This window comes from Microcaecilia unicolor, chromosome 1 (assembly GCF_901765095.1).
Source record: "Microcaecilia unicolor chromosome 1, aMicUni1.1, whole genome shotgun sequence".
NCBI lineage: Eukaryota > Metazoa > Chordata > Amphibia > Gymnophiona > Siphonopidae > Microcaecilia > Microcaecilia unicolor.
In genome coordinates this window covers 479,624,560-479,648,608 of record NC_044031.1, presented here as the reverse complement: position 1 = coordinate 479,648,608, position 24,049 = coordinate 479,624,560, and the positions used below count along the sequence as shown (strand labels likewise).

At 46.3% G+C, this 24,049-nt stretch overlaps 1 protein-coding gene across 2 annotated transcripts in view; it reads left to right on the top strand.

Moving 5' to 3' along the window:
• TRAPPC8 (trafficking protein particle complex 8) overlaps positions 1–24,049 on the top strand; it is a 378,205-nt gene that overhangs the window by 295,272 nt on the left and 58,884 nt on the right. For both annotated transcript variants that reach the window (XM_030213866.1, XM_030213855.1), the window contains 3 exons: positions 13,806–13,902; positions 23,024–23,092; positions 23,834–23,892. In XM_030213866.1, coding sequence (XP_030069726.1) covers positions 13,806–13,902; positions 23,024–23,092; positions 23,834–23,892 — 225 coding nt within the window. The remainder of the gene's footprint in view (positions 1–13,805; positions 13,903–23,023; positions 23,093–23,833; positions 23,893–24,049) is intronic.

Sequence of the window (24,049 nt, the reverse complement as noted above, 5' to 3'; positions counted from 1 at the left end):
CACCAGTCAAGCTCACATCTCAATGAAGGTCGCACCTTTCCTACTGTACAGCATGAAGAGGCCTCCCTGCTGTAGTGGGGGGACCTAGAGCAGAGGGGAAATGTGGGCTGCTCCAGGTGGTGCAACCCACATTTCCATTCTGTTCAAGGCCGTCCCGGCTGCAGCGAGCAAAAGAACCTTGCTGTTGATTTCTTATTTGCTTGGGTTTTTTAAGTCAGGAGTTGATGCACAGAATTAACCTGTCACTGCCCTGGGAATATGCTCCAAACCATCCTATTATTCTAAGCAGGTGTTCTAACAAACTACTGTGCTTGAATGCTAGGTAGTCCGGTCTTAAACAAAATCTCTCACACTTCTGGTAAACAGAAGTGCCACAAGATAACACCACAAATTTGACACTATATGGAGGTGGTCTCTTTGGCTCGATGTGTACACTTTGAATTAATCCCACATAAATGTTTAGGTCTTTTTACCACCTCTACAATTCTTCGTATAACAGTTACCCACAATTTGTAGAGATAAAAGATCAAGGCTACCTTTTAAGAGAGCGGTAGTTTATTCACTTACCAAGTATATTGATATTTTCTAATGGGAGGATGGAACTACTGCATAAATATGCTGGCTGTATCTATCGCTCCAACATACAGAACTGAAACAGCTATTTTTATACACTTTATATTTAACAATGATTTACAACGCTTCAACAAGTTATCTTACCCAGGATCATCTAGTCTTCTTTCAAAGCCATCTGGTTTCCCTCACCTGCTAAACCACATTCCCATGTTTGTTTATGCTTCCTCCTTTCCCAGGCCTGTTTGTCCATATGGATATTATATGAGATCATAATTTCCTGGGCCTCACGATTTATGGCCTTTGCCCTTTGACTCTACTCGAGGGTGCATAACTGTGTTTATTATCTACAACTTATAATAAGCAAGACTGATATCATTTGTAATGTATGTATAATATCAAGTTCCAGATACCCTTTGTCTTTCACCTGTGAATGGATTTCAAGTAGCAGTTCACATTCAGTTCTAGTCAAGAAAAGATCAAATGAAATCTGTTTCACTTGAGGAGTATCAACCATGTCTTTCAGTTTATACATAACTCCCAGTCCGTGAACATATCCCATGTAGTTCAAGATTTGTATTACGTCTTCTTCAATTAATGCAGACTTCTTTTGGCGGAGCTTGGGAACCCTTACCAGCCAAACCAGCAGACCTTGGGGGGCCCTGAACCCAAATTTGGGGCCTAGGCCGCCCGTGGCTACACTACTGCTCTAGTCTAGGCTGGCACAGGAGGAAAAAGCTATGCAGCTGTTCCCTTCCTCCTCCATTTACTGTGCAGTCTCTGCGGGGGACAGGAGGGAGTTTGAAGAGAGGAACTGAATGCCGGAACCTGAGTGTGTCATACAGATAAAGGAGGGCAGAGTAAGGTCAGGGTGTGATAGGGATGAGAGGGGGCAGAGTAAATTGAGTGTGTTTGATGGGAATATGGGGGGGGGGCAAAGTGGAAATTAGGGGTCTTGCTGAGAAAGTGAGATCTGCAGCTGGAGTGAGAGAAAACTGGGGAGGCTAGAGATTGATAAACGAAAAGGCATGAGGAGAATTCTTGCCTTTTAATTCTCTGCAAAAACATTACAGATAGACTATGCAGAGTTTTAAAATATTGTATTATATGCATCTCTTAAGACAAGGAAGGCTGACTCGAAGAAGAAAGTTTTTTTTTCATGTGTCTGTCCTGACTTCTTGTATTCTGTTTCAAAGGAGCCAGGGAAAGTGGAATTTTATCCTTTTGTTAGAAGAGCAAGGCCTGGTGTTTTGTTATAGTATTTGATTACTTTGATGGGGAGGTGTTAATTGTAAAGCCTGACATTGATGTTCTGTTATGGGGTTTTTTGTTTGTTTAAATTGTTTTTATGTTTTAATATATTTATTGATCGATGGGGGCTGCATTTGGTCACTGTTGGATAGGTGGATATAAATTTGAGATTTAAATAAATAGATTTTCTTCTCTTTCTGCTCACTACTTAATCCTTTTACCTTCTCCTTACATCTGGTGCCAACTAAACCTCTCTGTCAATTCTCCATCTTCACTGTGTTCTCCCTTCCTCCTCCCTCGATTCCCAAGTCTTTTCTCCATCTTTACTTAACCTTCCATTGCACCAGATACAAAACATATATATGTAAACTGCTTTGGTTGTACCACTGAAAGATGGTATAACAAATCTGATTCCTTTAACTTTTGCCCTTTAATCAAGTGTTGAATGTGATACATTGATTCATGGCTTATAACTTAGTAGCAACAAATATTAATGCCTTTTACTACAGTGTTTAAATTAAACCATATAATCTTAAGGCTGTTTATATTCACTGATATCCCTAGTACCTTAAGAAGCTTTAATTAAACAACTCTATAATACTAAGATGCATACAGTAGTCCAGCAGTGAGAGGGGTGCTATCCAGTCTTTTCCATTGATTCTCCGAGGACAAGCAGGCTGCTTGTTCTCACTGATGGGTGACGTCCACGGCAGCCCCTCCAATCGGAAACTTCACTAGCAAAGTCCTTTGCTAGTCCTCGCGCGCCCGCGCGCACCGCGCATGCGCGGCCGTCTTCCCGCCCGAAACCGGCTCGAGCCGGCCAGTCTTCTTTTGTCCGCACTCGGTACGGTCGTATTTTCGCCGTGTCGAGCCCCGGAAAGTCGACCTCGCGCGTCCAAATTGTTTTGAGCGTGTTTTTTCTTCGGAAAAGTTTTTGCTTAAGTCGGGAAGTGCTCCGGAATCCCTCCACCGGGTTTCGTGTCAATCCTCCCCGTACTTCCAGCTTTTTGCCCCGGTAAGTTTTCTTTCGTCGTCGGGGTAGGCCTCTTTTCGGCCTCGGTCGAGATTTTCTCCCTCTAAAGTTTTGGTGCTCTTTTTCCGTCATTTCGGATTTTGATTTCGCCGGCGTGATTTTTCCGCCCATGACATCGAAGCCTTCCAGCGGCTTCAAGAAGGTGCACCCAGTGCGCCCGGGTTATCTCGCTCACTGATCGACACTCGTCGTGTCTTCAGTGTCTGGGGGCCGAGCACCGCCCTCAGAACTGCAGTCTGTGTTCCCTGCTTCAGAGGCGGACTCAGGTAGCGAGACTAGCCCAGTGGAACGTGTTGTTCTCGGGCTCTTCGTCGGCATCGGCACCGGGATCTTCGAGTGCATCGACGTCGTCAGCGTCCAGACCATCTTCCTCGGCCGCCCCTGCATCGAGTGCATCGAGGCATCGGGCCTCTGCATCGGCGCCGAGACATCGGATAGCTGCATCGACGTCGGTGGTACCGGGACCTCGTCTGCTGATGTCGTCGGACGGTGGTGCATCGTCAGGAGTGCAGGTGAGGGCTGTCCATTCCCCTGCTGGTGGCGGTGAGCCTTCGGGTGGGTCTCCTCCTACCCTGAGGGCTCCTGCGGTACAGCCCCCCCGAGACCGACCTCCTTCTGTCTCGGCCCCGAGGAAGCGACGGATGGATTCTACGTCCTCCTCGTCGGTGCCGGGGAGCTCCGGTGACATGCTTCGGAAGAAATCGAAGAAGCATCGACACCGGTCTCCTCCCCGTGTCGGCACCGAGAGCTCTGGGTCGCCGAGGGATTCGGCACCCAGCAGGCATCGGCACCGAGAGGACCGCTCACCCTCTGTTCAAGAGGTGTCGATGCGCTCCACTCTGGACAGCCCGGAACAGCCTCCTCGCCCGGAACAGGTTCTGACGTCGACGCCTGCATCGACCTCTCAGCCTTTTTCTGCAGCCACTCTGAACGAGAGCCTCCGGGCCGTTCTCCAGAGATTCTGGGAGAGCTGTTGCGCCCTACCCCTCCGGTACCGGCGGTGCTTGCGCCTCCGGTACCGTCGAGCGTGGCGCCGGCTGGCCCATCGCCCAGGTTGAGGTCCCCGACGTCGGTACCGCGTGCGGTGCCGACCGCGGCCACCTCCCAGGAGGGCTCCCCGACTACGTCGGCGGAGGGAGCTTCGCCGATGCGGGCCAGGGAGTCTACCTCTCGATGCCCCCATCGTGGACGTGGCTCCACGGAGTCGAGCAGGGCGAGGTTGCAGACACAGGTCCGTGAACTTGTGTCTGACACCGAGGGTGAGGCCTCGTGGGAGGAAGAGGAAGATCCCAGATATTTCTCTGACGAGGAGTCTGAGGGTCTTCCGTCTGATCCCACTCCCTCTCCTGAGAGACAGCTTTCTCCTCCCGAGAGTCTGTCTTTTGCCTCCTTTGTCCGGGAGATGTCTACGGCCATCCCCTTCCCGGTGGTTGTGGAGGACGAGCCCAGGGCTGAAATGTTTGAGCTCCTGGACTATCCTTCTCCACCTAAGGAAGCGTCCACTGTTCCCTTGCACCATGTCCTGAAAAAGACATTGCTTGCGAACTGGACCAAGCCATTAACTAATCCCCACATTCCCAAGAAGATCGAGTCCCAGTACCGGATCCATGGGGACCCAGAGCTGATGCGCACTCAGTTGCCTCATGACTCTGGAGTTGTGGATTTGGCCCTAAAGAAGGCTAAGAGTTCTAGGGAACATGCTTCGGCGCCCCCGGGCAAGGACGCTAGAACCTTAGACTCCTTTGGGAGGAAGGCCTACCATTCCTCTATGCTCGTGTCCAAGATCCAGTCTTACCAGCTCTACACGAGCATACACATGCGGAACAATGTGCGGCAGTTGGCGGGCTTGGTTGATGCTCTTCCCCCTGAGCAAGCCAAGCCTTTTCAGGAGGTGGTCAGGCAGCTGAAGGCGTGCAGAAAATTCCTGGCCAGAGGAGTTTATGACACTTTTGATGTTGCGTCCAGGGCCGCTGCTCAAGGTGTGGTGATGCGCAGGCTCTCATGGCTGCGTGCCGCCGACCTGGACAATAGAATCCAGCAGCGGATTGCGGACTCGCCTTGCCGTGCGGACAATATTTTTGGTGAAAAAGTCGAACAGGTGGTAGAGTCTCTCCACCAGCGGGACACCGCATTCGACAAATTCGCCCCGCCGGCAGCCTTCAGCTTCTACCTCTACAGGTAGACGATTTTTCGGGGGAAGGAAGACTGTTCCCTACTCTTCTGGCAAGCGTAGGTACAATCCTCCTTCCCGACAGCCTGCGGCCCAGGCTAAGCCCCAGCGCGCTCGCTCTCGTCAGCAGCGTGCGACTCAGCAAGGCCCCGCGGCTCCCCAGCAAAAGCAAGGGGCGAGCTTTTGACTGGCTCCAGCAGAGCATAGCCGACATCCAAGTGTCCGTGCCGGGCGACCTGCCAGTCGGAGGGAGGTTGAAAGCTTTTCACCGAAGGTGGCCTCTCATAACCTCCGATCAGTGGGTTCTGCAAATAGTCCGGCAGGGGTACACCCTCAATTTGACCTCAAAACCTCCAAATTGTCCACCGGGAGCTCAGTCTTACAGCTTCCAGCACAAGAAGGTACTTGCAGAGGAACTCTCCGCCCTTCTCAGCGCCAATGCGGTCGAGCCCGTGCCATCCGGGCAAGAAGGGCTGGGATTCTATTCCAGGTACTTCCTTGTGGAAAAGAAAACAGGGGGGATGCGTCCCATCCTAGACCTAAGGGCCCTGAACAAATATCTCGAAAAAGAAAAGTTCAGGATGCTTTCCCTGGGCACCCTTCTCCCCATGATTCAGCAAAACGATTGGCTATGCTCTCTGGACTTGAAGGATGCCTACACACACATCCCGATACTGCCAGCTCACAGACAGTATCTGCGATTTCAGTTGGGCACACGCCACTTCCAGTACTGTGTGCTACCCTTTGGGCTCGCCTCTGCGCCCAGGGTGTTCACCAAGTGCCTAGCTGTGGTAGCAGCGGCGCTTCGCAGGCTGGGGGTGCACGTGTTCCCATATCTCGACGATTGGCTGGTGAAGAACACATCCGAGGCAGGAGCCCTGCAGTCCATGCAGATGACTATTCGCCTACTGGAGCTACTGGGGTTTGTGATAAATTATCCAAAGTCCCACCTTCTTCCAGTGCAGAGACTCGAATTCATAGGAGCTCTGCTGGATTCTCGGACGGCTCGCGCCTATCTCCCAGAGACGAGAGCCAACAACTTGTTGTCCCTCGTCTCGCGGGTACGAGCGTCCCAGCAGATCACAGCTCGGCAGATGTTGAGATTGCTGGGCCACATGGCCTCCACAGTTCATGTGACTCCCATGGCCCGCCTTCACATGAGATCTGCTCAATGGACCCTAGCCTCCCAGTGGTATCAGGCCGCTGGGGGTCTGGAGGATGTGATCCACCTGTCCACGAGTTTTCTCGAATCCCTGTATTGGTGGACCATTTGCTCCAATTTGACTCTGGGACATCCCTTCCAAATCCCTCAGCCACGGAAAGTGCTGACTACGGATGCGTCCCTCCTGGGATGGGGAGCTCATGTCGATGGGCTTCACACCCAAGGAAGCTGGTCCCTCCAGGAACGCGGTCTACAGATCAATCTCCTGGAGTTACGAGCGATCTGGAACGCTCTGAAGGCTTTCAGAGATCGGCTGTCCCACCAAATTATCCAAATTCAGACAGACAACCAGGTTGCCATGTACTATGTCAACAAGCAGGGGGGCACCGGATCTCGCCCCCTGTGTCAGGAAGCCGTCAGCATGTGGCTCTGGGCTCGCCGTCACGGCATGGTGCTCCAAGCCACATATCTGGCAGGCGTAAACAACAGTCTGGCCGACAGGTTGAGCAGGATTATGCAACCTCACGAGTGGTCGCTCAATTCCCGTGTGGTACGACAGATCTTCCAGGTGTGGGGCACCCCCTTGGTGGATCTCTTCGCATCTCGAGTGAACCACAAAGTCCCTCAGTTCTGTTCCAGGCTTCAGGCCCACGGCAGACTGGCATCGGATGCCTTCCTCCTGGATTGGGGGGAGGGCCTGCTGTATGCTTATCCTCCCATCCCTCTGGTGGGGAAGACTTTGTTGAAACTCAAGCAAGACCGAGGCACCATGATTCTGATTGCTCCTTTTTGGCCGCGTCAGATCTGGTTCCCTCTTCTTCTGGAGTTATCCTCCGAAGAACCGTGGAGATTGGAGTGTTTTCCGACCCTCATCACACAGGACGAAGGGGCTCTTCTGCATCCCAACCTCCAGTCTCTGGCTCTCACGGCCTGGATGTTGAGGGCGTAGACTTTGCCTCTTTGGGTCTGTCACAGGGTGTCTCCCGCATCTTGCTTGCTTCCAGGAAAGACTCCACTAAGAGAAGTTACTTCTTTCATTGGAGGAGGTTTGCCGTCTGGTGTGACAGCAAGGCCCTAGATCCTCGCTCTTGTCCTACACAGACCCTGCTTGAATACCTTCTGCACTTGTCTGAGTCTGGTCTTAAGACCAACTCCGTAAGGGTTCACCTTAGTGCGATCAGTGCATACCATTACCAAGTGGAAGGTAAGCCGATCTCAGGACAGCCTTTAGTTGTTCGCTTCATGAGAGGTTTGCTTTTGTCAAAGCCCCCTGTCAAGCCTCCTACAGTGTCATGGGATCTCAATGTCGTTCTCACCCAGCTGATGAAACCTCCTTTTGAGCCACTGAATTCCTGCCATCCGAAGTACTTGACCTGGAAGGTCATTTTCTTGGTGGCAGTTACTTCGGCTCGTAGAGTCAGTGAGCTTCAGGCCCTGGTAGCCCAGGCTCCTTACACCAAATTTCATCACAACAGAGTAGTCCTCCGCACTCACCCTAAGTTTCTGCCAAAGGTCGTGTCGGAGTTCCATCTGAACCAGTCAATTGTCTTGCCAACATTCTTTCCCCGTCCTCATTCCTGCCCTGCTGAACGTCAGCTGCACACATTGGACTGCAAGAGAGCATTGGCCTTCTACCTGGAGCGGACACAGCCCCACAGACAGTCCGCCCAATTGTTTGTTTCTTTTGATCCCAATAGGAGGGGAGTGGCTGTAGGGAAACGCACCATATCCAATTGGCTAGCAGATTGCATTTCCTTCACTTACGCCCAGGCGGGGCTGGCTCTTGAGGGTCATGTCACGGCTCATAATGTTAGAGCCATGGCTGCGTCGGTAGCCCACTTGAAGTCAGCCTCCATTGAAGAAATTTGCAAAGCTGCGACGTGGTCATCTGTCCACACATTCACATCTCATTACTGCCTGCAGCAGGATACCCGACGCGATAGTCGGTTCGGGCAGTCAGTTCTTCAGAACCTGTTTGGGCTTTAGGATCCAACTCCACCCCCCGAGGGCCCTGTTTGTTCTGTTCCAGGCTGCACTCTCAGTTAGTTGGTAAATTTTTTAGGTCAATCTCAGTTATGTCCTCGCCGTTGCGAGGCCCAATTGACCTTGGTTGTTGTTTTGAGTGAGCCTGGGGGCTAGGGATACCCCATCAGTGAGAACAAGCAGCCTGCTTGTCCTCGGAGAAAGCAAATGCTACATACCTGTAGAAGGTATTCTCCGAGGACAGCAGGCTGATTGTTCTCACAAACCCGCCCGCCTCCCCTTTGGAGTTGTGTCTTCCCTTGAAGTGTATTGTCTTGCTACATACTGGACTGGCCGGCTCGAGCCGGTTTCGGGCGGGAAGACGGCCGCGCATGCGCGGTGCGCACGGGCGCGCGAGGACTAGCAAAGGACTTTGCTAGTGAAGTTTCCGATTGGAGGGGCTGCCGTGGACGTCACCCATCAGTGAGAACAATCAGCCTGCTGTCCTCGGAGAATACCTTCTACAGGTATGTAGCATTCGCTGTGTCACATGTATGATTATCTCCTAGTTCATGAGATGTCATATGTGTGTGCAAGGAGCTCCTAGCTCTCTTGAGGCTAGAGTAGCAGACTTGGAGAGCTGAGGGAGATAGAGAGGTACATCTATAGAGATGTTGTAAAGCAGTCCCACCTCCAGTCTGGCAACCCTTGTGCTGCCTTGGAGGAGGAAAGTCTTCTAAAAGGAGAGCATCACCCTGTTGCACCTGGAAGTAATCCTGCAGCCAGGACCATCCCACCAGGGGTTGCGGTATCCTCTCTCACTGTGGATCTGTCTCCAGGAGCTACTTGCCCAGGAGGGAAGGATTATGACGGCTGTTGTAGTTGGTGATTCAATTATTAGGCATGTAGATATATGGGAGGGCGGTGGACATGAGGGTCACTTGCCTGCCTGGTGCAAAGGTGGCGGACCTCATGCGTCACCTAGATAGGATTTTAGATAGTGCTGAGGAGGAGGAAAATGTGGGGGAGAGATTCTGGAAGCCAAATTTAGGCTCTTAGGTAGAAAGCTCAAATCCAGAACCTCTAGGGTGGCATTTTCCAAAGTGCTATCCATTCCACGTGCAGGGCCCAAGAGACCAGCAGAGCTCCAGAGTCTGCATGGATGAGGCAGTGGTACAGGGAGGAGGGTTTTAGATTTGTAAGGAACTAGTTAATGTTCTAGGGAAGGGGGAGCATATTCCGGAAGTATGGTCTCCACCTTAACCAGGGTGGGACCAGGCTGCTGGCATCGGCATTTAAAAAGGAGATAGAGCAGCTTTTAAACTAGAACCTGGTGAAAGGCTAACAGTCATTCAAAAACGCATGGTTTGGAACAAGGTACATGCATATCCCCCTGTCTTACCCATCCACCTCCATCCCCACCCTGTTAGATTGTCACTGAAATGCTTTGATGTCTCACTTTTATATATACTGTCATCTACCAAGATTTTCTTATTTCCGATTTGACGAAGAAGGGCAACCTTCGAAAGCTAATCAAGAAATGTACTAAGTTATGTCCAATAAAAAAGGTATCATCTTATTTTCTTTTTCATGTTTTATCTTGTTTTATTTCTATTGATTACCTTTAAAAATGGACTAACACGGCTACCACACCTCTCTACTCAAAGATATCACCGAAACAGGGAAGATAGAGTATCCTGATAGCGAGGTTGCAAAAAAGACTGTGGTAGATCAGGTGTCTTTAAATAAAAAGCAGACAAAGATTGCATATATCATTCTCAACTACTGAGCAAGATGTAAATAGGAACAAGAAACATAGTTTGAAATGTCTATATGTGAATGCCAGAAGCCTGGGAAATAAGATGGGAGAGTTAGAATATATTGCATTAAATGAAAAATAGATATAATAGGCATTTCTGAGACCTGGTGGAAGGAGGATAACCACTGGGACACTATCATAACAGGGTACAAATTATATCATAGTGATAGGGTGGATCGAATTGGTGGAGGTGTAGCATCGTATGTTAAGGAGGGCCTTGAATCAAATAGATTGAAAATTCTGCAGGAAACAAAACACATCTTGGAATCCCTATGGATTGAAATTCCATATGTAAAGGGGAAAAGGATAGTGATAGGAGTGTACTACTGTCCACCTGGCCAGGATGAACAGACGGATGCAGAAATGTTAAAGGAAATTAGGGATGCAAACAAACTGGGCAACACAATAATAATGGGTGATTTCAATTACCCCAATATTGACTGGGCAAATGTAACATCAGGGCATGCTAGAGAGATAAAATTGCTTGATAAAATGAAGGACTGCTTTATGGAGCAGCTGGTACAGGAGCCAACAAGAGAGAGAAAAATTCTAGACGTAGTCCTTGGTAGAACGCATGATCTGGTGCAGGAGGTAATTGTGCTGGGGCCGCTTAATAACAGTGATCATAATATGATCAGATTTGATATTGGCTTTGGAGTAAGTACACACAGGAAATCCTATACATTAGCATTTAACTTTAAAAAAGAAGACTGATAAAATGAGAAGAACAGTGAAAAAAAAAAAACTTGAGGAGCAGCTGCGAAGGTCAAAAATACCATCCTGGAAACCCAGGCCAAATATATTTTGTGTATTGAAAAAGGAGGAAGGAAGAACAAACGACAGCTAGCATGGTTAAAAAGTGAGGTGAAGGAAGCTATTAGAACTAAAAGAAAATCCTTCAGAAAATGGAAGAAGGATCTGACTGAAAATAATAAGACTGAGATCACCTATGAAGTGAAATCATGGGTTGACATTATAAACAAAATCTCAGATCACAAAATACAAATCCTGTGCAAAGGATTTGTATTTTGTGATCTGAGATTTTGTTTATAACGTCAACCCATGATTTCACTTCATAGGTGATCTCAGTCATAAGTCTCCTGATGTAGGCCGATGGGCCGAAACACAACATTGTGTCGAGTCGTTGTTTATGTGATATTGTTTTATCATTTATTTGGAAATTATTAAATACATTTTATTTCAAAACTTTGGTTTGGTTCCAGTTTTTGGATAGCCTGGCTCATATTCCCACCTTTTTTATTTTTATTTTCACTTTATGCCCTGTGGGATCTATTGAGTTCACACGCATGGATTCTCTTTAGACTTTGAAAATAATAAGAAACAGCGTAAAGAATGTCAAGTCAAATGCAAAACGCTGATAAAGAAACAGAGTGACTTTGAAAAAAAAGATTGTGTTGGAGGCAAAAACACATAGTAAACATTTGTTTACGTATATTAAGAGCAAGAAGCCGACAAAAGAATCGGTTGGACTGCTAGATGACTGAGGGGTAAAAGGGGCACTCAGGAAAGACAAAGCCATAGCGGAGAGATTAAATGAATTCTTTGCTTCAGTCTTCACTGAGGAAAATTTGGGAGAGATAATGGTGCCAGAAATGGTATTGAAAGTTGACGAGTCAGAGAAACTGAATGAAATCTCTATAAACCTGGAGGATGAAATGGCGCGATTTTACAAATTGAAGAGTAGCAAATCTCCTGGACCAGATGGTATTCATACCAGAGTACTGATAGAATTGAAAAATGAACTTGCAGAACTATTGTTAGTAATATGCAATTTATGTTTAAAATCAAGAATGGTACCAGAAGATTGGAGGGTGGCTAATATAGCGCTGATTTTTTTTTCTTTTTTTAAAAGGATTCAGAGGAGGTCTGGTAAATTATCGACCGGTGAACCTGGTGTCGGTGCTAGGCAAAATGATAGAAACTATTATAAAGAACAAAATTACAGAGCATGTTCAAAAGCATGAATTAATGAGACAAAGCCAAAATGATTTAGTGAAGGGAATTCTTGCCTCAGCAATCTATTATATTTCTTTGAAGGGGTGAACAAACATGGATAAAGGTGAGCCAGTCGATATTGTGTATCTGGATTTTCAAGATGCATTTGATAAAGTACCTCATGAAGGACTCCAGAGGAAATTGGAGAGTCATGTGATAGGAGAAAGTGTTCTATTGTGGATTAAAAACTGGTTAAAAGATAGAAAACAATAGGGTTAAATGGTCAGTATTCTCAATTGAGAAGGTAGATATTGGGGTTCCCCAGAGTAGGGTTAAATGGTCAGTATTCTCAATTGAAAAGGTAGATATTGGGGTTCCCCAAGGGTCTGTGCTCAGACCGCTGCTTTTTAACATATTTATAAATGATCTAGATATGGGAGTAACTAGTAAGGTAATTAACATTTGCTAACAACACAATGTTATTCAAAGTTGTTAAATCACAAGAGGATTTCGAAAAATTACAAGAGGACCTTACAAGATTGGGAGACTGGGCATCTAAATGGCAGATAACATTTAATCTTAGCAAGTGCAAAGTGTGATGCATGTGGGAAAGAGGAACCCGAACTTATAGGTATGTAATGCAAGGTTCCCCATTAGGAGTCACCGACCGGGAAAGAGATATAAGCGTCATCGTTGATAATACGTTGAAACCCTCTGCTCAGTGTGCTGCGGCAGCTAAGAAAGCAAGTAAAATGTTAGGTATTATTAGGAAAGGAATGGAAAACAAAAATGAGGACTTTATAATGCCTTTGTATTGCTCCATGGTGCGACCTCACCTTAATACTGTGTTCAATTCTGGTCACCGCATCTCAAAAAAGATATAGTGGAATTAGAAAAGGTACAGAGAATGGTGACGAAAATGATAAAGAGGATGGGACGACTTCCCTATGAGGAAAGGCTAAAGCGGCTAGGGCTCTTCAGCTTGGAGAAAAGACGACTGATGGGAGATATGATAGAGGTCTATAAAATAACGAGTGGCGTGGAATGGGTAGACGTGAATCACTTGTTTACTCTTTCCAAAAATACTAGGATTAAGGGTTATGCAATGAAGCTACAAAGTAGTAAAATTAAAGCAAATACAAGAAAATATTTCTTCACTCAGCATGTAATTAAACTCTGGAATTCGTTGCCAGAGAATGTAGTAAAAACATTTAGCTTAGCGGGGTTTAAAAAAGGTTTGTATGGCTTCCTAAAGGAAAAGTCCATAGACCATTATTAAAATGGACTTGGGGAAAATCCACTGCTTATTTCTAGGATAAGCTCATAAAATGTACTGTTGGGATTTTGCCAGGTGGGTAAACCTTGTTTGGCCACTGTTGGAAACAGGATGCTGGGCTTGATGGGCTTTCGGTCTGTCCCAGTATGGCAATACTTATGTACCTATGCCAGCAAGATATGATGAGCAGACCAAAAGGTTGTTGGTACATTTTGTACCTTATGTCACAGGATTATTTTTTTACAAGTGGTAGGATGTGGGTTGAATGCATATTTCTAAACCCGGTAGTCCCTATGAGCGAATGTTTGGTGTTTCGGGGGGGGGGGGGGGGTGGGGTTGCCATCATATGTGAATCACTTGAATCTTGTAACTTTTAAAAATTGGGTCTTATTGGATAAATGTTTGAGAAGCAGTCTCCTATACATCACTGTAGAAAGCTATGCTAGTGTATCAAATATTTCACTTTTCATTCAAGGTATTAAATTGACAGTTGTTTAAAGTGAATATTTACTGGTGAGCTTTATTCTAAATTTATGTATTAGATACATCTTTGATTTCTGCTTTTCTTAAGTGTAGAAATACAGTTTCCCTCTCCTCCTGTTTTAGATGGAAGCAGGAGTGAAAGAATTTCATATAGTCCAAGTATCAAGCAGCAGCAAACACTGGAAGTTCCAGAAATCCATAAATTTCTTTGAAGAGAAAGGTATGTGAATTTTTGTTTGTACTTCAGTCTATTTTCACTTCTACAAAGAATAAACAAATAGTGAATACATTTTTATAAACTTGTATAATAAGTAATAATGAAAATATGAAGATAGCAGTGTAGCAGCGAGATCAGGCCTACCTGTAGTTTTGTACCAAGCATCACATATATGATTATCTGCCTGTGGGGAGGAAGGTTATACTACTACTACTGCTTACCATTTTTATATCACTACTAGACATACACAGCACTGTACTCTAAACACGTAAGAGACAGTCCCTGCTCAACAGAGCTTACAATCTATTCAAGACAGAAGAACAAGGCAAATAAGAGACTATGAAATTACTTATGATGGGAATGATTAAAATAGACTTGGGTACTGAACAAGTTATGAGACGGAGCTTGGCGTACTGACTCAGGAAGTCTATTCCAGGCACATGGTGCAACAAGATAAAAGGAACAGAGTCCTGGAGAGCTCTTAGCTCTCAAAGAACAAGTTCAGTCTCTGGAGGCTAGATTGGCTTTCTTGGAGGGGCAGAGGCAGACAGAGCTTAGGTTTGTGACAGAAGACGTTCAGAGATACAGTAGAGAGATCCCACTTTCATTCTGACAACTCCTGTGCTATTTTTGAAGTGCAGGATCACTAGGAAAGCAAGCTATCTCTTTGATGTAGAAAGAAGTTATCCTGTGCCTAGGACCTGCCTTTGAGGTGATGATTTGTGTGGCCAGGTGGGAGGAGCTAAGAATGCTGTAGTTATTGGTGATAATTAGGTTGGGCCCCTTGTGTTTCACTCCTTTTCTATTGACAGTGGGGTTCCCTAGGTCTCTCTCTCATTACAAAAAAAATAGTAGTGGATATATCTTTTTGATAGCTCTGGGAAGCCTGATAAGGATGTTTGGTTTGAATTTCACCATTTATCCAGATGTTGTCCAGCTGTATGCCAGTTTGGGGTCAATATAAAGGAAGTTTTAGAAAATTCAAATCATTATTTGCATGCTATTTGGAACTGGGAGAGTGCCAATTGCCTGAAGTTATGAATAAATTAGATTTTCTTCATAGGTGTTACATTTGCTCAGTACTGACAACCTAGTTTAAATAGAATTCCCCCTCGGGGATAAGGGAGGTACAAAAGTTAGACGTTTTTATTGAAGCAAATTTAAATCTTCATTTCTTTACAGCCAGAGTAACCACAGGTGCTTTTTATCAGCTTTATCTGATAAGCAATCTGCACTCTTTTGGTGCTGTATCCTTTGTTACTTTTATTCAGCCTTAGTAATATCCCATTTGGACTACTGTAGTACTCTCTCCATGTCCACTATTCATCTTCTACCATCTCTGTGCCTCTATCTTCCTCCTTGTTCAGTATCTCCCTTTCTCTGTGTCCCTATATTTCCCTGTCCAGCTTCTCCCTTTTCTTCCTCCCCTATGCCATTATATGTTCTCTCTGACCCTACCCCATCTAGCTTCTCTCCCTCTCACTCCCCCTTCCCCCTTTTCCAGCATCTGGTTTGCTTGATTGATTGCCTGCCCTCCCTCCCATGTAGGTTATTTGATCCCCTTTTCCTTCTGGCATCTCTGTTTCCCTTTCCTCACTCCTTGTGCTGTTTCAGCTGTCCTCCTCCTCCTGTTTCTCTCACAAGTCCAGCAGCTCTCCCTTCTCTCCAGACCCCCCCCCCCTCCTCTTCCTCCCACATCCAGCAGCTCTCTCCCTTCCATCCAGATCCCCTCCTCCTTTTCCTCCCAAGTCCAGCAGCCCTCCTTCTCCCTGGATGAGAGAGCTGCTGGACTTAGCAGCTCTCTCTTCCTCCCAAGTCCAGCAGCTCTCTCCCTTCATCCAGATCCCATTCTCCTCTTCCTTCCAGGTCCAGCAGCTCTTTCCCTTTCTTCAAGCCCCCCCTCCTCTTCCTCCCACAAGTCCAGCAATTCTCTCCAGCCACCCTCCTCTTCCTCCCACATCCAGCAGCTCTCTTCCTTCGATCCAGATCCCCGCCTCCTTTTCCTTCCATGTCCAGCAGCTCTCTTTCTCCCAAGTCCAGCAGCTCTCTCTTCCTCCCACGTCCAGCAGCTCTCTCTTCCTCCCACGTCCAGCAGCTCTCTTTTCCTCCCACGTCCAGCAGCTCTCTCTTCCTCCCACGTCCAGCAGCTCTCTTTTCCTCCCACGTCCAGCAGCTCTCTCCCTTTCCTCAAGCCCCCCTCCTCTTCTTTCCACGTCCAGCAGCTTTCTCCCTTCTATCCAGATCCCCTCCTCCTCTTCCTCCCACAAGTTCAGCTGCTCTGTGCCTTCCCCCCAGCCTCCTCCTCTTCCCCCCACATCCAGTAGCTCCCTTCCTTCCCTCCAGCCCCCTTCCTCCCACAAGTCCAGCAGCACTGTCTGTTCCCTACAGCCCCCCTCTCCCTTCCAGCCCCTCCCCCCACACGTCCCAGTACCTCTTTACCTTCCCCCAGTCCAACATCCCTCGCTGCCTTTCCTCCTGCAGGAGGTCAAACTACAAATCTGAATAAAACAATCTCCAAGTGGATGAAGACTCTACAGCTAACAATATAGCGAATGATACATACCTGTAGCAGGTGTTCTCCGAGGACAGCAGGCTGATTGTTCTCACGACTGGGTTGATGTCCACGGCAGCCCCTCAAACCGGAAGAAAAATCTCGCGGGAGGTCCCGCATGCAGGGCATGCCCACTGCGCATGCGCGGCTGTCTTCCCGCCTGTGCACAACTGTTCCCGCTCAGTTAAATGACAAGCAAAGAAATGAGGAAAAAATGCAACTCCAAAGGGGAGGAGGGAGGGTAGGTGAGAACAGTCAGCCTGCTGCCCTCGGAGAACACCTGCTACAGGTATGTATCATTCGCTTTCTCCGAGGACAAGCAGGCTGCTTGTTCTCATGACTAGGGTATCCCTAGCTCCCAGGCTCATTCAAAACAACAAACAGGGTCAATTGGGCCTCGCAACGGCAAGGACATAACAGAAATTGACCTACGAAGAACAACTAACTGGGAGTGCAGCCTGAACAGAATAAAATCCGGTTCCAGGAGGGTGGAGTTGGATTCAAACCCCAAACAGATTCTGCAGCACCAACTGCCCGAACCGACTGTCGCGTCAGGTATCCTGCTGGAGGCAGTAATGTGATGTGAATGTGTGGACAGATGACCATGTCGCAGCCTTGCAAATCTCTTCAATAGTGGCTGACTTCAAGTGGGCCACTGACGCTGCCATGAGCCGTGACATGACCCTCAAGAGCCAGCCCAGCCTGGGCGTAAGTGAAGAAAATGCAATCTGCTAGCCAATTGGAGATGATGCGTTTCCCGACAGTGACCCCCTTCCTATTGGGGTCGAAAGAAACAAACAATTGGGCGGACTGTCTGTGGAGCTGTGTCCGCTCCAGATAGAAGGCCAACGCTCGCTTGCAGTCCAATGTGTGCAACTGATGTTCAGCAGGGCGGGTATGCGGTCTGGGAAAGAATATTGGCAAGACAATTGACTGGTTAAGATGGAACTCCAACACTACCTTTGGCAGGAACGTAGGGTGAGTGCGGAGGACTACTCTGTTATGATGAAATTTAGTATAAGGAGCATGAGCTACCAGGGCTTTGAAGCTCACTAACTCTGCGAGCTGAAGTAACTGCCATCAAGAAAATGACCTTCCAGGTCAAGTACTTCAGGTGGCATGAATTTAGTGGCTCAAAAGGAGGTTTCATCAGCTGGTTGAGGACGACGTTGAGATCCCATGACACTGCAGGAGGCTTGACAGGGGACTTTGACAAAAGCAAGCTTCTCATGAATCAAACGACTAAAGGCTCTCCAGAGATGGCTTTACCCTCTACACGATGATGGTAAGCGCTAATTGCACTAAGGTGATTCCTTACTGAGTTGGTCTTGAGACCCGACTCTGATAAGTGTAGAAGGTATTCAAGCAGGTTCTGTGCAGGACAAGGTTCTAGGGCCTTGCTCTCACACCAAACGACAAACCTCCTCCACTTAAAAAAGTAAGGCAAGCAAGACACGGGAGACTCCCTCAGACAGACCCAATGAAGCAAAATCTACGCCCTCAACATCCAGGCCGTGAGAGCCAGAGACTGAAGGTTGGGGTGCAGAAGCGCTCCGTCGTTCTGCGAAATGAGTTGGAAAACACTCCAATCTCCACGGTTCTTCGGAGGACAACTCCAGAAGAAGAGGGAACCAGATCTGATGGGGCCAAAAGGGCGCGATCAGAATCATGGTGCCGCGGTCTTGCTTGAGCTTCAGTAAGGTCTTCCCCACCAAAGGTATGGGAGGATATGCATACAGGAGGCCGTTCCCCCAATGGAGGAGAAAGGCATCCAACGCCAGTCTGCCATGTGCCTGTAGTCTGGAACAGAACTGAGGCAGCTTGTGATTGGTCTGGGAGGCGAAAAGGTCCACCGAGGGAGTGCCCCACTCTTGGAAGATCTTGCGTACCACCTGGGAATGGAGCAACCACTCGTGCGGTTGTATGAGTCTGCTCAGCCTGTCGGCCAGACTGTTGTTTACGCCTGCCAGGTACGTGGCTTGGAGAAGCATGCCGTGCTGGCTTGCCCATCGCCACATCCTGACGGCCTCCTGACACAGAGGGCAAGATCCGGTGCCCCCCTGCTTGTTGATCTAATACATTGCAACCTGATTGTCCGAATTTGAATAATCTGGGAGGACAGCTGATCCCTGAAGGCCTTCAGTGCGTTCCAGACCGCTCGGAGCTCCAGGAGATAGATCTGAAGACCTTGTTCCTGGAGGGACCACACCCCTTGGGTGTGGAGTCCATCGACATGAGCTTCCCACCCCAGGAGAGATGTATTCGTCGTCAGCACTTTTTGCGGCTGAGGAATTTGGAACGGGTGACCCAGGGTCAAATTGGTCCGAATCATCCACCAGCGCAGCAAATTGCGACACCTGATGGGCAGGCGGATGGCATCTTCTAGATTCCCGGTGGCCTGGCACCACTGGGAAGCTAGGGTCCACTGAGCCGGTCTCATGTGAAGACGAGCCATGGGAATCACATGGACTGTAGAGGCCATGTGGCCCAGAAGTCTCAACATCTGCCGAGCTGTGAGCTGCTGGGACGCTCTGGCCTGGCAGGCGAGAGACAGAAGGTTCTCAGCCCTCACCTCGGGAAGATAGGCCTGAGCCGTCTGTGACTTCAGCAGAGCTCCTATGAATTTGAGAGATTGGACTGGCTGGAGATGGGACTTCGGGTAATTTATCACAAACCCCAGCAGCTCCAGTAGTTGAATAGTGCACTGCATGGACCGAAGAGCTCCCGCCTCTGAGGTGCTCTTCACCAGCCAATCGTCGAGATACGGGAACACGTGCACCCCCAGCTTGCGCAGGTACGCCGCAACCACCACGAGATACTTTGTGAAAACCCGTGGTGCAGAGGCGAGCCCAAAGGGCAGCACACAGTACTGGAAGTGGCGTGTCCCCAGACGGAATCGCAGATACTGTGTGTGAGCTGGCAATATCGGGATGTGAGTATAAGCATCCTTTAACTCCAGGGAACATAGCCAATCGTCTTTCTGAATCGTGGGGAGAAGGGTGCCCAAGGAAAGCATCCTGAACTTTTCTCGCACCAGATACTTGTTCAGGCCTCTCAGGTCTAGGATGGGGTGCATCCCCCCTGTTTTCTTTTCCACAAGGAAGTACCTGGAATAGAATCCCTGCCCTTCCTGCCCGGGTGGCACGGGCTCGACCGCATTGGCGCTGAGAAGGGCGGAGAGTTCCTCTGCAAGTACCTGCCTGTGGTGGGAGCTGAAGGATTGAGCTCCCGGTGGACAATTTGGTGGGGTGGAGACCAAATTCAGGGTGTATCCGCACTGCACTATTTGGAGAACCCACTGGTCGGAGGTTATTAGAGGCCACCTTTGGTGAAAAACTTGTCAACCTCCCCCCAACCGGCAGGCTGTCCGGCACGGCTACTTTGATGGCAGCTATGTTCCCATGGATCCAGTCAAAAGCCCGTCCCCTGCTTTTGCTGTGGAGGCGCAGGGGGCTGCTTAGGCGCACGCTGTTGACGGGAACGAGCGTGCTGGGACTGTCCCTGTGCCTGAGGAGTTTTCTTTACTATCATTATTTTTAACTTCAGTTTTGCAGTACAGTTCTGAGCATTTGTTTTCTGCTTTGTATATATGCTGCTTGTAATCCCTCCATCCAAGTTTAAAGCGCATTTCTTGTTCCAAACACCTTGTAATCCCTTAAACAGGAGTTCCAGTTCAAAATCCCTTGTAATCCATCAAGCACAGTTTAAAGCACAGTTGTAGTTGTGCTCAGCAGCTCCCCTTACATATCCTTCCTCATGGCTTCTGGTTCAGTCTTCCTATTTTCATGGACTGTTCACAAACGAGAAGCCACCACCACCCACCACAATCACCACAATCATGGCTGTAGCAAAATTCTTTCAAATTAAACAGCGTTTTGCTTTCTGCTTGTGATTCTCTGGTACTCACTTCTGATATGTCCTTCTGCCTTCAGCTCCATACAGAGACCTCTCTCTGTCTTTGCTTCCAGCCTTTATAGAAGGGATAGGCAACTCCAGTCCTTGAAAGCTCCAGACAGGTCAGGTTTCCAGGGTTTCCACAATTATATTCAAGAGAGATTTGTATGCACTGCCTCCTTGGTATGCAAATCTATCTCCTGCATATTCATTGTGGATATCCTGAAAACCTGCCCTGCCTGGGACTCTTGAGGACTGGAATTACCTACCCCTGCTTTATATCATAGTTGATCCTTACCTTCTGGCTTTACTCATTCAGATTCTATGGGAAGCCAAACTTCCCCTGCCTTCTGTTATTGGCTGCTTAGAAATTTTGAACTGGAGCATTTCTCTTGAATCTCTCCCTACCTAGTGATAGTCCATATCCTCCATTACACCATTTGCTTTTTGTATTTGCTAAAGGTTTGGTTTTTCTTGGTTAGAAAGTTTTATCACATGTGTTTTATGCTTTTTATTCTTGCAAGAAGATGAGTAAGAGGAGCATCCAAATTAATTAATAGAAATGTGGATAGGTGGGTGACTGATGCGTGTGAGCATTGCTTGGTATCTTGCCTGTCCTATGGTAAAGTAGTGAGCCTGATACATAACTTAGGTAAATTTAGGGAGTGTGGGAAGGAGTTGGTTGTTAAGGAAGGTGTAGGAGGAAGATTCTGGAAGCCAAATTTAGTAGGTAGAAAAATTGAAATCCAGAGCCTCCAGTGTAGCATTCTCAGAAATGCTAGCCATTCTATGCGCTAGAGTTCTGGAGGTAAACTTTGGCTAAAGTCTAAGTGCATGGATGGAGATAAAGGTTCAGCAAAAAGGGGTTTAGATTTGTTAGGAACTGGGGAGCATTTTGCGAAAAGGGGAGTCTATTCAAAGAGATGGGCTTCACCTTAACTAGTGAGGACCTGGTGCTAAATGTATGAAAAGGAGATAGAGCAACTTTTAAATTAGGACACAGGGGAAATCACTCAGGAGGGCATGGTTTGAATATGCTATTTAGGTCAGAGTGTATTTAGATGTTTTTTTTCTATTTTATAATGTGGCTTTTCCACAGTAGTGATATGCTATGTGTGGAGTGTTATATTTTAGCTGTGCTATTGCTTTTCACCACATAATCCACTTTCACTGTCAATTGAGAAGGAATTTCATCAAATAGCTGGAGTTCCTAAAAGACCAAACAATCAGGCATGCACAAAATTCAAACGAGACACAAATTTAAAAAGGTGGTGTCAGATTTTTAATATTGTGGGCCTTGGCTTTGAGGTTAGGGGTTCTGCACATCGGTGAAATAATTGCAAGGTTATATAGGTTCAGAATTTGAGAAAGCTATGATATATTACATTAACGTGCTTGTATTCCGCATATACCTGGTCATTTCAGTGTGGATAACAGAACAAGAGAACTGGGAATGGCCCAGAGAAGTACAATATAATCAGCAGAGCATAAAAACTAAATAAGAAATTACAATATCATAACACAGAAAGCTAATTATTGTGGCACAGATGTTGTTTAAAAAGCCATGTTTTCAAACATTTCCTAAAACACTGGTAAGCATTTGAACCTTTAAGATCTGCCAGTACGCTGGAAGCCAATGCAAATTCTTCAAATTCTGAGAGATATGGTCAAAATTTGACAAACCAGATCAGACACAGGCACGTACATATACACCAGTTGGAAATATTTCCATGGATCATGCTGGGCATGCTTTCCCCACTTGTTTCTAGTGAAATGCAATAAAGCCACTAAAGAAATTTTAAACAAAAGTATTCTAAATTGTTCATCTTCTTATTTTCTATTAAGACAAAAGTATGTCCCACTTAATTTTTCCACAAGCTACAGGACAAATCTTCAGTAGCAGGGTTTCCTCATTCAAATTACATAAATAACCCAGCAACGTTAGTTACTCAACTAGCAAAACATCAGATCAGCTATGTCACTTAACGACTCATATCCCTCATGATTATTTTTTTTTTAGGGATCCTCAGAATTATTGGCATACTCAAAGCACAAATAACTTTTCTTAGTGCTAGAGTTGCCCTTCCTTACTGGTCCCAATTTCTATATATGAAAACACATCTATGAAAAACTTCAGATGAAACAAGATGCATAAGCATACTTATCTTCAAATTGTTGTTAAAAACGCTGCTCAAAACCATTACTCTAGCACTAAAAAAATTATGAGGAGGAGTAGCCTTATGGTTAGTGCAGAGGAAGTACCTGTATATAATTTGTACAGTGCTGCGTACGTCTAGTAGCACTATAGAAATTAGTAGTAGTAGTATTTGTGCTTTAGTATGCTAATAATTCTGAAGATCCCTAAAAAAAAAAAATCTTCGTGAGAGATATGAGTGGTTACGTTGACATAGTTGATGTTTTGTTATGTGAGTGACTAACATTGCTGGGTTATTTATGTAATTCCACTTAAATTCTCTGCATGTACCAATAAGTACAGCGGGTAAGAAATCAGTTTTTATTTCCCTTCTTAGGTTCTGGAGAAAGATTAGGTTGGGAGCATATAGTTCTGTATAGAAGGCAGGTTTTGGATTTAGTAATTTTGAATTTAAAGTTTAGCATGTACTTTTAAAACTTATTGTTTACATGAGTGAGATACTTCATGAATCCATTTTTTTCCAGATTCCAAACTCACCAGTAGAGAGAGGGGAAAACTGTGTTTTAAAGCAGTTCAATGCCACCTTACTGCTGGTAAGATCATTTATGTACCTGAAATTTATTTTTAGGTGTTCACACATTCTTTTCTTTACTTTGTAGTGGGGAGTACGTGTCCATCCTTCTGCCTGCATCCTAATATTAGTAGGCAGGACCAGAGAATAGATTGAGGTGATATTTGAGATTCCACACTGGCAACTTAGTTTAAACCTGTTTGCTGTAGGGAAAGTGAATTAATCTCTTAAATGGGAAAGAAAAATTGTTCCTTGTCTCAATCTGTGTATAGGAATTAGCATTTCTATGTGGAATGCAAAATGAGAAACAAATGCAGCTCCTACATATGTACATCCAGTTTGGAATATGTTCTTTTAGACTTATTTAAATATCTAGTTATCCATGTCTGATTTGATTTATTGATTAATCATAAAAGGCCTTCTGGCAGAAGTTATGTTCATTCAAATACACTTGGCAAAATGGCAAACACCAGAATAATGCTGCTAATAAAACTGAGATAATTATAATGACTGACTGAGATGCTGTGGACCTCAGACTGATGTGGTTGAAGGCAGTATCTCTGAAGAAGTTGGTGTAACAGAATGGCTAAGAACCAGTGACTGGAACACAGGACCTCAGCATTTGTTAAGCTCTGAGTCCAGATTTGTCTCTCTATTAACGTTTTGGTGTTAGCCATTTTGCTGCAGTATTTGAATGAACATAAGATTGTTTGCTAGATACTTTTGTGTCATGGCTTGAAATATTTTCATTTTTATCTTTTAGACACATCTTGCTCATCAGGAAGATATGCATTCGGAGATATTGTCTTTGGAAACGAACAGGTATATATTAATTTGTACATATTGCAAAATTGTATGCCTATATATTCTATTGGGATATTCAGAAATATGTTCATGTAACTTATATGTAATTTTTAAAGCATGTGTGACTAAAGAAGTTTTTTTTTGTTTTTTTTTTTTGCATTTTAACATTTTTTCA